Below are 15,961 nucleotides of genomic sequence, written 5' to 3' on the forward strand. Positions count from 1 at the left end.
TTACTCTTAAATTCCTGGGGGCATAATTGTCCTATAAAACAGTAGCAGAGAGGAAGAAACTATTTGAAGAAGTTAACATTCAATTTAGAGGATACTGAGTGTGAAGTACGCAAAGGCAACTCAGGTGGAGGTGTCCAGAAAGGCCCCTCACACAAAAGACTGAGGTTTGGGATAGAGATACAGGTTTGGAAGCCTTCCTCCAGAGAAGAGTGAGGAGGTGGACATCCAGGGGTTAACTGTGGAGAGAAAAGGGAAGAGGATAGATGTTCAGAATTTTAGAACCACATATTTGGGAAGTAGGAGGACAAACCAAAAAAGAAAGCAGAATAGCAGCCAGAGAAAAGAATGGAGAGAATACCATGTCAGGAAAGTAAATGCACAGGAGGGTTTTAAGAAAGAAGCTATGATGTTAAATGCTGCGTAACAGATGAGGAGGACTATGAGTTAGACAAGGCCACTAGACTTGGCAACTAGGACATGAGTGAATATTTGGAAGACAACAGTTTCAGTGCAGTGATAGGGGTTAGGATCACATTAGGGGGTTAAGGATAAGCAGTGGTGAGAAAGTACTGATCCCCCCTTCTTCCTGAGACTCTGTTCCTTGGCTTCCACAACACGGCGCTATTCTGATTCTTTTTAGCCAGCACTTCTTTGTCCTTTGGGTTCCTTTTTGGCCTCTTAAGGCAAGTAATTTCATAAGATGTAGCCTTGATTCTTTTCAATTGGTTCAGTATTTACTGGAGTCTACTATGTGCTCTAAATTATGCCAGGAACCAAGGGAGAGGGATGAGCAACATGTGGTTAGGAGCCTATGTTCCGGTAGGAGTGGCAGACCTTCACTTTAATTCACTTGCAAGGAGTACTCAGAAAGGATAGCAAACGGTACTGGGAGAGTATCAGTCAAGGGGGTCTGCTCGGGCCCGCAGGTCCAGGAAAGACTTTCCGGAGTAGGTGACCATGTAGGCTTTCATTAGGGACTGAGAGCAGTCTTCCCGCTCCAGGTTTGCAGGACTTCACAACTTTTGCACGTTAACAACTACAACAACGAAATTGCTACAACAATTCGTTGCTACAACAACGAAATTGCTCAGCTATCTTTATAAAACAGGTCCTTGGAGTGAGTTGCCAAGAAATCTTGCTATAGGGGTCCTTTCTCTAATATTAGAAAAGGAGGTAGGATAAATAAGTCAGAGGGAAGAGATTTATGAAGACTGTCTGTTTCATTTTGTTACTAAAGCAATTCTTACCATTGATCAACAACCAACCAACTTAGGTTTGAATGTAAAGAACTGGACCCCCATCAGAGCTTTTCCTTTGGAATCAACTGCAAGATGACAGAGATATTAAATGGGTCATTTAGTTAGTTGCAATAAATTCAAGCTGGAGGAGGCCTCAGAGAAGTTCAATTTCTTTGAATGCTTAGCATCTTCTTCCCTTGACTCATACATACATACATCTAATTGAACATTAAAAACATGTCTGCTGAAGCTGAAGAATTAAAGCTTTTCTATAAAACTATCTGGATCCGGTATGTATGCTTGGCAGAGAGATTAATTATATCTGTGTTTTTTTAAGCTGCTTTCCTCTGAAGCTACTAAGCTGATACCTTTTCTCCTCATTCCTCCATGCTTTATTTTTTTTTTTTAAAGATTTTATTTACTTATTCATAGACACAGAGAGAGGCAGAGACACAGGCAGAGGGAGAAGCAGGCTCCATGCAGGGAGCCCGACGTGGGACTCGATCCCAGGTCTTCCAGGATCACACCCCAGGCTGTAGGCGGCGCCAAACCGCTGTGCCACGGGGGCTGCCCTCCTCCATGCTTTAGTTAAAAGTTTGATTAATATTAAGAAGTGTCTCTCCCAAAGATGCTGACTTGGTAGTTGCCATTGTATGGCAACAGGGGAAGATAACATGGTCTATGTTAAAAGCTAATTAGGCCAAGGACCCTGAGATCATTAAAGCTATCTGATGGGTAACTGAGTTACTGGGGAAGTCACTGAGCTAGTAATGGCTTCTGGTTAATTCTGGTTAATGATATGAAAATAACACTGATTTGTAGAGCACATAAGCCAAGGTCAAAATGGTCTTAGAAAAACATGCTGGCTGTGGGATTTTGATATAAATGAATAAATTAACAAGTTAATGAATAAGCAAATATGTATATGTATATACATGTACATAAAGTCTATTTAAAGTTGTGTTACAAGTCATGAACTACACTATGTACTGCTACTCTAAGGTTAGAAACCAGCTCTAAACTTGTTCCTCATAAAATTGCTCGGGAAAGCTGTTTGTCCATCCATTTGTTTCACTGCTGCCACTGAACTAACTTTATCCTCATAACTGCCATTTTTCCATGAAGAGAATGAGCTAATCTAATCGGGTACTGGGCCTTAGAGCAAATCTTCTGGAGAATAATTATCTCTAGGCACAAAGGGCATAATTTTTTTATTCAAAAGATTTCATAATATTCCAATTTGTATGCCTGGATACATTTAAAAAAAATAAAAATTATCATTTATTGAGCACTTAATATATGCCTACTGCTTTCATCTACATCACTTAACTCTCATAAAAACTCCAAAGGTATGATTTACCACTGTTCACATTTTATAGTTAAAGTAACTATACAGAGAGGTTAAGTAATTTCCCCCAAGGTCATACAGCTAGCAAATGATAGAGCCGGAATTCAAAGCTGGATACTTCGGACTCAAACTCATATTCAATTTTTCTCACTACACTAAGTTGAGTGAAATATGAAGACTCTGCCTAACTGTGAACTAATTGGGTCAGTGACAATGACTCTAAAGTGATGGACAACTATAAGACAGTATTTCAGGATCTGGCTTTCATTAAGTCCATTTCAAATCGCAGGTTTCTTTCTTTGTTTTGTTCAGGCTAATACTGAAATGAAACTGCGTTCCTTTAACATAAACTAACTCATAGAGAAGGAAGGGAATCCAGAGGCAAGGAGAGTTGAGGAATCCAGGCTAGGATCAGCATTTCTCAGGATTCACAAAGATTTGCCTCAAGTCTTACAAAGTAGACAGCATTTTGAATCCCACAGCTCACATGGCTTATGAGAAATAAAGAGCACTTGTCCCATCAGTTAAATATTCACTAATTTCCAACTACACGCATACCCATAAGTTAACTACTTTGAGGGACACAAAAATGAACTTATTGAGATTAGAGATAGGACAAATGCACAGAATCAGAAAACGTCCAAGTTTGGTAGTCTATGATAAAGGCCAAATGAGTTACACATCTTAAGTCGTTTAGAACAGAAGAAGTAGTGAGCTAGGTAAACCAAGGAGGCTTTGTGGAGACAATGGGACTTGAACCAAGGCTTCAGGTTTGGGTAGAAATAGGTAAAATGTATAAGGAGTGTTTGGGATGAGTGGATGTAGTAGATGGTCTGTATAGGAAATAAGACTAATAAGCGGGGATCAAATATGTAGTTTCCAAGGCCAGAGAAGGAAAAGACTAGAAGCACAGATATAGACCAGTTCTGAAGGATGCCATCAGTTGACCTATCAGATCAGATGGCTCCTACACTGATCTGGGTGAAGGGTAGGCACTCACAGAAAGAAAGGTGAATAAAGATAGAAGCTAAGGGAAAAAAGCACCTAGGAAGCCCAAGTTCTAGAAGGCTACCACATAATTTGTCTGTTTTTTTTCCGTGGGAACCATGTGCGTACACGCTTGCTGTCCAATCAGAGGAGCTCTCTGCATTCCTGACAGAGGATCCTTTGTTCCAAACAGCAAGGCTCAAAAGAGACAGAGTCTGATAAAATCACACTGAGACCAGGACTCCCAGCTGGTGCAGGGCCTGATGCCATTCCATAACACACCCTACAGGAAGCAGCTTGAGATACACAGCTGATTGATTTCCACAGCAGGAGCCTTGTGGCAGGGTGGGGTGGGGACTGGTCAAGCATTAAGAGAATTCCTTAGCCATTGACTCAAATTAGTTCACCAGGATCCTGACTTTATCCAACAGATCTGAATAAGTCACTCTTAGAACACTATTTTTTTTTTTAAGATTTTATTTATTTATTCATGAGAGACATACACAGAGAGAGAAAGGCTGAGACACAGGCAGAGGGAGGAGCAGGATCCATGCAAGGAGCCTGATACGGGACTCGACCCTAGGCCTCCAGGATCACGCCCTGGACTGAAGGTGGTGCTAAACCGCTGAGCCACCGGGGCTGCCCCACTAACACTATTTCCTAACTAATTTTTTTTTAAAAAGGGAGGAAAACCATGAAGCTTTCCCAGGCAGTGGAATTCTTTTGTTGGTTAACTTTTACTTGTCATGGCATCTGAAGTGGGGGAAAAAACCATCAAACTCCCACCTTATTCAGAAGTGGGCTGAATAATTCTGTGTACAGAGAGGCTCTCCTCTGTATTAAAGGATGTTTAACAGCACCCACTAGATGCTAGTAGCAGCCTCTCCAGTTGTGACAATCAAAAATGTCTCTGGATATTGCCTAATATCCCCTAGGGGGCAAAACTGCCCCCCAGTTAAGAACTATTGGTCAAGCATAGCTTTTGAGGCCAAACAAACCTTTCCAATCCTGGCTCTAACAGTCACTTGCTGTATGGCTTCAACAAGATGCTATAACACCTTCAAATCGCAGTTCCCTTGTCTGCAACTGGAATTTTCAATGTCTGGTTGATGGGGGGTTAGGGTTAGAGCTCACTTAGACTTAGGTGGCTCTCACTGTACTCGCCACCACACATCACTGCCACTGCACTCCCTCATGCCTGCTTCCCATAACACACTGTCCCACCACAAGGTTTGGCAAGAGCAAGGGCTCAGAAAGGGTGGACTGGAAGGAGTAAGGAGCCCCCTGCTCCTAACCCCCACCAAGGGATCCATAGACCACTACCATGTAGCATGTACTCTTATGCCTGATTGGCCAAGGTTCTGAAAGCTCCACATCTCAAATCATAGTGCTGGTAGTAGGAAAACAGTGTGTGAAGGCCTTAGGAATAAGTGTACCCCATTAATCTTTGATAACCAAGACCAGAGACTGGTATTTGAAAAGCACTTGGTGGGGGGAAATCCCTGGGTGGCTCAGCGGTATGGCACCTGTCTTTGGCCCAGGGCAGGATCCTGGAGCCCTGGGATCCAGTCCCGCATCGGGCTCCCGGCATGGAGCCTACTTCTCCCTCTGCCTGTGTCTCTGCCTCTCTCTATGTCTATCATAAATAAATAAATAAATAATAAATAAATCTTAAAAAAAAAAAAAGAAAAGCACTTGGTAGTGGTAGTGGCAAAGTATTAAGGAAGGTAGGGAGGGAACACATTCTTCCCATAGCTATGTTTTCCCAACCAGGACAGCTGAGACTTGGGAAGAATCTGTTTGGCAGGAGACAACCCTTTGGTGCAGCTAGGATTTGGTGTAGTGACCTGAAACGACTCCCTGTGGGGCGCATTTCATTCTTGGTGAACCAACCAACCCTGACAATAAAGTGCCCTTCAGGGCAACTCATCACACTTCCTAGAAGCTTCCTGCTTATGCTATGGCTCGTGGGCCAGCTAGCTAGCTTCAAAGTGCCTACGATTTTTCTGAAGCTAAGACTGAGGACTAGGCTAAGGCTTAAAATTGTTTACCATTCATTTCCAGACACAAGAAACAGTCCTGTTTTGCAAGTCTGTGCTTATCTCAACCATGTTCACTAATCAAACAATGAATGTAAGTTCTGCATGGGGTAAATTCTAGTTTTTCTGGAAACATGTTTTTCTTCCTTTGTATACAAAATCACATGGTGAACCTTAGTTGCAAATGCTACGTGCCGACACGATACATGAAGAATTTCAGTAAACTCAAACTGCTCAGTCCTTTCTTTTGTTGCTTTAAAATCTTCCCTTGCTATCAAAACTTCCAGACAGAGGTGTTTTTGTGTGTGTGTGTGTGTGTGTGTGTGTGTGTGTGAAATCCGTCAACGCTTCCTGGACAATCTTCCATTTGGTTTTACTACCTTCACTAAGGCATGAGGCTCCTTTAAGATGATGTAATCTTAAAAATCCCAAGGCTGTAATCTTGGGATTTTGCTTTGTGATGCTGCTGATATTTAAAATACTAATGGGGATACTGTAAAATGGGGCTGGAAAAAGTTCAACACGAAGCAAACCTAAAGTCTTAAAGGCACCTTCTTCACCTTCTCCCCACCCAGTGGGGGCGGAGAGGATTATTACAGAGCACTGGGATTCTTTGGTTGGGAGGTTGGGGAGGAGTGATCTCTGAAGGGTTATAAATATCAGCAGCCAAACTGTGAGTTTCTGGGCTGAGGAGAGCAACTGACAGACCACAGTCTCCCCTTAGAGGCAGGGAACAAGGAAGCTTCCTGAAGTATTTCCACACAGGAAGTTCCTCTTCTCTTTAGAAATGCATCATCAACCAAACACCTGCATCAACAGCTCTACAAAAAATAAACTGCTGACACCAGGAAAAGTGCCTAGGAAATTTTAAGCCAGACATGGATTAGTACCAGCAAAAATCAAGAATCTGGGGCCTGGCCTAGAGGCTGACTTAAAGAGAGTTGCTGCTACCACACAGTCTTAATCAGATTATGAGAGGGCGTCTGGTACATAAATATTTAACTTAATCAACCAGCACCTTTTCCAGCTGATTTCTAAATTTCCCACATGTAGGTGGCAATTTTCTTCTAAATCAGTGGTTCTCAATGGAGAAAGATTTTTGCCTTTGAGGGGACTTTGGCAATGTCTAGACAGACGTTTTTGGTTGTCACACAGGGGAAGGGTTGCTACTGGCATCTAGTGGGTAGAGATCAGGGATGCTGTTGAACATCCTGCTATGGACAGAACAGCCCCCCACAACAAAGAATTATCCAGCCCCAAATGTCAAGAACGCCGAGGCGGAGAAACCTTGTTCTAGGGCATTCTCTTCACTTCCCTGGACTCTAGTAGTTCCTTTTTTTTTTTTTTTTTTAGATTTTTATTTATTTATTCATGAGAGACATAGAGAGGCAGAGACACAAGCTGAGGGAGAAGCAGGCTCCATGCAGGGAACCCGACATGGGACTCGATCCTGGATCTCCAGGATCCTGCCCCGGGCTGAAGGCGACGCTAAACTGCTGAGCCACTGGGGTTGCCCACTCTAGTAGTTCCTATTGGGGTAGCCTTGTGGAAGAAAGGAAAGAAGGAAGGGAGAAAGAGAAAAAGAGAGAGCAGCCTGGGTGGCTCAGCAGTTTAGCGCCTGCTTCAGCCCAGGGCATTATCCTGGAGATCCCATGTCAGGCTCCCTGCATGGAGCCTGCTTCTAACCTCTGCCTGTGTCTCTGCCTTATTTTCTCTCTCTCTCTCTCTCATGAATAAATAAATAAAATCTTTAAAAAAAAAGAGAGGGTGGGTGGGAGAGAGGGTAAGGCAAAACCAAGACAGGCCAAGGGTCAGCACGAGGCAGGGCAAGGGGTGCCTACTCAGCTTACCTTGCTGTTGTAGAGCTAGAAATACTGAAACCTCTAGGTGATAGACAGGTCATTCCAAGTGTGGTTTCCTTTCTCTCCAAGGGCAGGTAGATAATACTGATTTCATTTGCTCTATTCTCTAGTGAATCTAACTGGCAAAACCATAGATGGGCTGATACTGTCTTTGTAATTGTTTGAAAGGAAGGAAAGTATCTTTGTGCAAATTGGCAGCCTTTCAGCTTCACATCAGGCCCTGTCTTCTAAGGGTTTTCACGTGTGCTCAGAGGGAAGCCTAAACTCGCCTTCTATGAAGCTGGGGGGTGGGGATCAAATGAAGAGGTTTACTGGGCTTTCTTATTCTGCCCTTATGGTGGGATACTGAGTCTCCAGACAAAGGCTGCAAGCATGCACAATCCCCGACCCAGGGCTCTGTTCGGCCAGAATTAGAACTGAGAATGGTCCAGCCTCAAGTCAGTCCAGCCTCAAAGGCAAGGAAGGAAAAGACCAACAGGCTTGGGTGCTTCCAATGCATCATTAGGTGAAGTGAACCTTTGTGAGAAACCTACAGACCTTAAAAAGGTCTCCATTTTTTCCCACTTACTCTTTCTTGTCACTGAGTGGTACAGTGCTGAGTCTGAGGCCTGGCCCGAATATGCAGTAAATGTAAATATACATGACATTCAGAGTGCGAAGGGCATCCAGGTTTCTTGATATTGCTCTTGATGCCTAAACCACCACCTACTTTCTGACTGAGAAGCCACTGTGGTTCTTGGGCAAGGGTATGTGTGTGTATACAGGAAAGGGCTGGTCTGAGACTCAGAATGATCCCAATTCCTGACTATAAAACTAGCACAGGGAATTTCAAAATGAGGAAAAGCCTCTTGTTATTATCAGTTAACAGATTTCTTTGGCTTATGTTTCAGTGAAATAAAGGTCCCTCCTTTCTTGTTAGTGTCCTGTTATGCACATACAATTCCTTTTCCTCAATAATCATGGACTCTCTTGTTCAGGAAAACAAAATTTCCTGAAGAGATTAGCCAGTCTTTTCCTTCCAGTCTTCTGAAAATATGCTCAATATTCTCATTTGAGATTCCTGGAATGGCTGAACCCAGTAAAGTGCCTAACTCTGGAAGGTTTGAGGTCTTTGCCTATTTAGAGTGGGAGAGGACTCTCTTCCCACTTGATAGATCCCCACTAGCTGACCATATTCTTTTTTTTTTTCACTGATTTCTTGTTTTATTTTTTATTGTTATTTTTAATAATAAATTTATTTTTTATTGGTGTTCAATTTGCCAACATACAGAATAACACCCAGTGCTCATCCCATCAAGTGCCCCCCTCAGTGCCTGCCACCCTAGGTGACCATATTCTATAATTTATTCAGAAGCAATTGACAGAAAAGCCTTTCCAAGGAATAATGACTTTCAGGTTTTCATGTCATTTAAGGAGGAAATAACTTTTCCCATAAGCTGCCTCTCCACGCATTTCTCAGCACTACTGCGCAGAGGCTGAAGTAAGCCCGGGGTAGTCCCCAGGCCTGACTCATCCGTCTATTCCACCATCCGCAGTGGAGTTAGCCAGGTCAGAGCAGAGCCCATGCTTCTGTCTATAGACTCACATCCTTCTCTCTTCAGCAGATTCTGTGCTGAGAGTGTGATCCCATTAAAAAAAAAGAGCTGAAATCTTAAAGCTAATGCTGTTCTATAATGTTCATCTTCACCTCTGGTTTTTCCTTATTTTTAAAAATGATTTATTTGAGAGAGAGGGAGAGTGAGTGTGAGTGCACACACGAGTGGGAGGAGGGGAGAAGCAACAAGCAGACTCCCAGCTGAGCAGGGATTCCCAGTGAGTCTGGGGGCTGGATCCCAGGACCCCAAGATCATGTCTTGAGCGAAGGCAGAGCTTAACCGACTGAGCTACCCAGGCACACCTCTGGCTTTTCCTCTGAATCTGAAAGCAGAGTCATGCTTTATGCATCTGGTCTGCTGCTTTAGTGAGGAGAGATGAATCTGTTGCTGGATGCAGAGCACATTCACCCGGAACTCAACACCCAAACCACGAAAATGACTCAGTCCTCAGGATGGGCCCAAAAAGACCTTCCCTTCACTCAGCCTCCAGAGGACTGTGGGACTGACACACACAGAGCTTTTCCCCCTCCCATTGTTTTCACTTCCCATGAGCTCAGTGGGAGCTGAGCCAGGAGTGTGCTCCTCCCCTCCTGACCAAATGCTGGGAGGAGGCAAAAACTCTACCCGAAGACTTTGACTTTATAAAGTCAAGAAGCCTGTGGAACCAGGCTTCTGACTTGCACCCCCAACTTGAGGACACACACAGGGAACACAACTCCACCACCCTCTTTCTCCTTTCTTCCAGTCTTGCATTTCCACACCAGTGCCCTGCAGAGAAGCATACTCTGCAGGTGGCCAGCTCATCAGTGTCTGGTCCCACCCTCCACATCCAGGGTATGGTAGTGAGAGGCTGAGTTTTGGAAACCAGTGAAACAAGTATGATATAACAAACAACTATGCAGTGACCGAACTCTGAGTAGTTTTAGGTTACATACTAGGCTACAAATAAAATACGGGACTGTCCAGTAATTTCTGAAAATCTTTCAGCTGCATCAAAATTCAGAATGTTTCTAGCAATGAAGGATGAAATGAAAAGGAAATGATTAGTTGTCCTCAGATCCAAACACTCTGTGTGCCTGCCTATGGACTCTTTTTTATATTCTAGCTTGTATTTAATGCAATTTTAACAGGCTTGTTTACTTCATTTTCTAGCTCACTGAAGATGAGAAGCAAGGGACAGACTGCTAAAGGCTGTGAGAAGTAACCGCGGTAGGAAAGAATACCTGCTGCCTGGGGAAGGGTGAAGAACAGAAATTGCACACACACTTGAGAGGCACTAGACAAGAACCTCCGTACCCAAATCAAACTGCATAGTCACTTAAGAATATTCAATACAAAGCATCCCTGAATGTCTCTAATATCCTTGAGGATATCACCATCAGAGAGAACAGTACCATCTTTTTAATAATGTTAAACCATACTTATAAAGAAAAACAGGCACAACATAGCGTTTAGAAGATTAGGCAAATAACATTTAAAATAATTCCCATGTAGGGGATCCCTGGGTGGCTCAGTGGTTAAGCACCTGCCTTTGGCCCAGGGCGCGACCCTGGAGTCCTGGGATCAAGTCCCGCTTCGGGCTCCCTGCATGGGGCCTGCTTCTCCCTCTGCCTGTGTCTCTGCCTCTCTCTCTCTATGTCTATCATGAATAAATAAGTAAATAAAAATAAAAAACAAAAAAACCCCAAATAATTCCCATGTAAATCAGATTCTAGTTTGATAAAACAAAATATCAAAGCCCAAAGGGATCGGCTTCAGTTTTCTAAGTCATTCATTTAGTTGGTTAGACAGTTAATTCTAGGTAACCCAGAGCCTGTAGAAGACAGTTTCTCCTTTGAGGCACTTACAGTGGAAGAGGCCAGAACGCCACACATGATGAAGCAAGAAAGGCCACCCCACCACTGCAATGGAGGTGTGGGAGTTTCTTAGAGGAAAACATGTGGGCTCATGGGTCTGAATTTTCCCTCCCTACCCTCTCCTTATTTGGGGCCTCAAGAATCCCCAAAATGATGATTTGCTGCTCCCAGATATAGCATATCCAAACACTGTTAGGGGGCCTTCACCCAATGTCCCGCTTCAGAGCTAAACATCCCCTAAGCAGGGAGGCCTGGGTGGCTCAGCAGTTGAGAGTCTGCCTTTGGCTCAGGGCATGATCCCAGGGTCCTGGGATCGAGTCCCGCATCGGGCTTACTGCATGGAGCCTGCTTCTCCCTCTGCCTGTGTCTCTGCCTCTCTGTGTGTATCTCTCATGAATAAATAAATAAAATCTTAAAAAAAAAAAAATCCCCTAAGCAGAAGGCCTTCCTGAAATAGCCACCCGTCTGCATGTGGATCTTGTAACTTTCCTCAGGACCGTGTGGGACTCTGTCCTGGTGTCACCACCTCTCCATCCGTATCTGTACTCAAAAGAATCCTGACAGGCAGGGGCCTTAGAGAACAAACGAACTCTGACGGCAGGAGTATGACTGGTACGTGGGAATAATTAACACCAGTGCTGGAAACAGTGCTGGAAGTAGCCTTTCCACATCTACTCCATGCACCAAGAAGGAAAAGCAGCTGAGGGGCCTCCAGCAGTGGGCTGAGGCCCTTTTTGGCATCGACAACAGAAGAAACGCAGGATGAAAGGCTCCCATCCTGAGAGCCATGACCCACCAGGCAGTCCTGAGAGTTCCAAGCCCCTAACCTGGCAAAATCACATTTTCAAGTCAACTCCTCCAGTCTTCCCCTGTTGTTTTAATTTGGACTCACAAAATCACCGGACTGGAAATCCTGACTCAGGCAAAGAATTAAAACATTTTTGCAGTTAGGGCAGTGCTTTTCAAACTCTCCTACAGGCCAAGTACTTGTACTCCTGGGGGTCTGGGGTATAGTCTTAGGCACTGCCTGCTGTTAAGTGGGAAATTTCTTTAAAGTGTCACATTTTATCTTAATAACTCATGAGAATTTTTATTTTATTTCATAATACATCAGTAACTTTCCCCTGAAGTATGAGAAAAAGAAAGCCAACACTTTAGGAAGATGACCCTTGTTTATCTTATGACTTCTTACACCTCAGTTGAAAAACAGGGACCTGGAAAAACTCTCTCTGCTGTTACAAATCACAAGAGGAGATTCTCAGAGTAAGCAGTAACATTTGGACATTTCTTTCTATATCCTTAGTTGGTTATCAACACTGAAATAAATTACGATAGAAAAATGTTCAAACCAGTTGCCCAGAATCCAAGAGACTGTTTAGTCTTCAGATAGTGTGCTTTGACGGGGTTGGAAGCGAGCATAGCAGCCTCAAGGGCAGAAGTTAAGATGTATATACACCAGGTTTCCAAGCTACATGAAAAGAAATACCTATCAGATGGCAAAAGATGAGAAAACAAGGGCAAGACTTACTTTAAAATCTGCTAACTGTTGGTTGATGAGATCCACTTCGGTCCCCACGACCCACTGGAGGGCCTCCCCCTCCTCTGCTGCCGTGGTCATGTCATTGAGGGCTTTCAGCTTCCTGTAGAAATCCTCTACGCGGCCCAGAGTCAGTTCCAGCTGCTCCTGGCGAGCTCTGCTCCTCTCTGTCAGTTTACCACACTGCTTATTCAGGGCTTCGAGCTCCCTCTTGAGACCTAACAAATCCAGAGTCCCCTCTTCCTCCAGCATCTGCCGACACTCTGCTTCAGAGGCCTCTATGTCTAACCTGAGGGCTTGGATTTTGTTGAGAAATAGCCGTACATCCTCGATTTGGGACTGGAGGCTATCGGTGTCTCTGCCGATGGCACCCATGCCATCAAGCTCATCGTCCAGGTCCGCCAGCTGAGAGAACATCTCTCGGACACGGCAGTGAAACTGGCCAATCCCTTCCAGCTTGTTTTCCATCATCATGCAACCACTGTTCACTCTTTGCTTCACTTCCAGGAACTCTTGCTGGGTGACCTCGGCTTGACGAAGAAGTTGGGAAGCATCAGATCCATCTGGGGCATCTTCCACCAGGCCCTGAGTGAAGTTCCTGAGATAGTCTACCTGGGGCTCCAGAGTCTGCAGCACTTCCTGCTGAGCTCTTAGCTTCTCCAAGTTCTTGTTGCTACAGGCTTGGGAGCCTAGAGCATCAAAGATCTCAAGTTGGTGTTTGGCCCCTTCGACTTTCTTTTCAATATTTTTAAAGCTTTCCTGGAACTCCTTGAGTCTCTGAGTCATTTCTTCGAGAGACCCTGTTTTGGCCTGTAGTTCTTCTGTAATGGAATCCATGTTCTGGTTGATCCCAGCCTTCTCATCCCGGATATCATCTTCATCTGTCTCAGAGGAATTGATCAGAATGTCAGCAGCACCGTTCAGTATTTCTAGCAGGGAGCGGCGCTTTTCCACCTCACTCAGCATAGCCTTTGATCTCAGGAGGCTGGACTCTAGCTGCACTGGATCCAGGGTGACCTGCAAGTCAGACATCTTGGCCTTACAATCTTCTATCCATGGCACGAGGTCTTGCACATGCCACTGATATTTCTGAGCTTTTTGCATACAGTCCCTGAGCCTGGATTGTCTGTCTGCAGTTTTTTTACTAAGCTCTTCCCAGTGGCTTTTGAGCTCAACCAACTGGTTTTGTAAAGTCTTTTTCTCTTCTCCAGGAGGTACAGAAAGAAGCAAAGATTCTCCTTCAGCCACAATCACCTCATAGGAACCACTGTGTTGATTAAGGCTCTTCTGAAACTCTTCATTCTCCTGTAGTTGAGACTGCAGCTGCTCCAATTTTGCAGAAATTGGGTAGTTTTTCGCTTGCTGGCTTTGTTTGTCATCCAACCAGGTTCTTAACTCATCAAACATTTGCTGGAACTGCTGGGTGCTGGCAAGAGCTGCCTGGAGTCTGTTCATGCGATCAGCTGAAATGAGAAAATCAAATTTAAACCAATCAAATCTGAACTGGGCATTAACATGTTTGCTGGGAGTATATGGTCTCATCTTAGGGGATGGAAACTAATGTCACCCGAGGGCCTTCCATAAAAGCAGCACAAAGCTAGTCTCCTTTATATACTAGATCTTACTTAATCCTTATACCAACCTTATAAGATGGTCTAAGTAACAAGTAAACTTTTACTTCTTAGTTGGTAAAAAGCCATGAAAGTTTCTAGAGGAAGGCAATAAATTGATGACAAAATTCTTCTTGTATGAGGCCATCATAAACATCTAATTCTATAATATGGTATATGTGTGTGTATGGTATAAACGAGGGTGAGTGAAAGTATCTGTGTAACTCCACCTATAAATACATCTAAGAGCATGAACGTCTACCTGCTGACAAAATTAGGATGAGTGCTTTTATCTCTGGGATTAAGCTACATAAAGCTCCAAGTACTGTTAGCACTCAGTCAACATCTGATAACCACAGAGGTTCTCACTGTAGCTGGACAAAGGGATAGGGTGACACTAGTCTGAGTCCAAAAGCTGCTTACAGGTCACACTAGATACTTGGGACTATCACGAAGCCCATCTTCTGGCTTGCCACTAACATCAGCAGTGTGTTCCTCACCCTAACTTACCTGCAAGGTCTTCTAAACCTTGGAGAGGTAGGGCAACTGTCTCCAAACGCTTCTTCAGCTCATCCTTGAGGTACTGCTCCCCAATGAGTACTGAGAGCTCATCGCAAAGTGCCTGTGCCTCCTGAATCTCATGATCCAACTGCTCCACATCAGATCGAATCTCACTGGTCTCCTCCAATTGCTGCTTCACAGCCTCAGGTTGGGTGCTGATGGCTGACTGGCCACTTAGTCTCTGTCCAACTGCCTTGACCTTCTCTGATAAGTCCTGGAGCAATTCTTGGTACTGGGTGCTTTTGACAATAGCTTGGTCAATTTGGCTGGAACGGGAATTGAGTTTGTCAGTCAGCTCAATCCACTTCTGATTGATACTCTGAAGTTCTTTCTGTACTTGGCTGGTGGATGGCGAAACATCTCCAGGGCCTGTTAGGATGCCCTGAGCTGCCTCATTCAGCTGCTCGTGCTGTTGCCTGCGGGCTTCAAATTCCTTCAGCATAAACTGTAATAGAAATGACATCAAGATGCTTAGAGAGAAAAGACAGATCTAAAAAGAATGTCAAAACAAAAACTGATTTTGGATCGTGCCAAGTAGTGCCAACTCCTTTTGAAAATAAACCAGAAAACTCCAAGGACTGGGCTACTGGGAAAATAACAGTATCACTTTTAACAACCACTTAATAAAAATTTGTTCTGAAAGGGCCATTGATTGTGCCTATTCTATTTCTTTTCCTTATTTGTCCTACTCTGTTTCAATATCAGTTACTAAGGTTGGCCTTGTTTTCTGGATTGGCACTCATCAGCTTTGCCAGATAAAACCCAGGCCTCTGAACTGCAAGCCTGGAACCCTGGGTCCCAGAGCTAGCTATAATCCTGGCTGGGCTTGCCATTTCAACTCTCTATACTTCTGTCTTTCTTAGTTGCTTTCTTGGAATTCCAACAGCACATACAATCTATATATTACAACACAGCACAATTAGACAATGAGCTTCTTTAAAGCATGTAGCATGTCTTTTTACACTTTTCTAGCCACTATTTCACTCAGCAAAGCAGTTAGGGTTACAGGCTCTGGAGTTGGACTGCTTGGATTCAAATCCTGACTCTATCACTCATAAACTGTATAAATAAGCTTAGGTGAGTTTTTAAAGTTCTCCAAATCTCAGCTTCCTCATCTATAAAATGAGAATAGAAAGTACTTATCTTGGCTGTCTTAAGGATTAAATAAGAAAATTTATGGAAAGTATTCATCACTCACACTGTACATAAGTAAGAAAGACATGACTTTAAGGAGTTACAGATGTATAAACGATAAACTAATACAGAATGTAAAAAAAAGGACGAATGATAAACACCGATGTGAACATGGCACTGTGAAAGCAAAAAGT

At 43.8% G+C, this 15,961-nt stretch overlaps 1 protein-coding gene across 28 annotated transcripts in view; it reads right to left on the bottom strand.

Moving 5' to 3' along the window:
* Positions 1-15,961, bottom strand: part of MACF1 (microtubule actin crosslinking factor 1) — a 337,622-nt gene that overhangs the window by 71,240 nt on the left and 250,421 nt on the right. For all 28 annotated transcript variants that reach the window (XM_072723761.1, XM_072723759.1, XM_072723760.1 and 25 more), the window contains 2 exons: positions 14,583-15,078; positions 12,454-13,925 (listed from right to left, as the gene is read on the bottom strand). In XM_072723761.1, the coding sequence (XP_072579862.1) occupies positions 12,454-13,925; positions 14,583-15,078 (1,968 nt within the window). The remainder of the gene's footprint in view (positions 1-12,453; positions 13,926-14,582; positions 15,079-15,961) is intronic.

This window comes from Vulpes vulpes, chromosome 10, assembly GCF_048418805.1.
Source record: "Vulpes vulpes isolate BD-2025 chromosome 10, VulVul3, whole genome shotgun sequence".
Taxonomy (NCBI): domain Eukaryota; kingdom Metazoa; phylum Chordata; class Mammalia; order Carnivora; family Canidae; genus Vulpes; species Vulpes vulpes.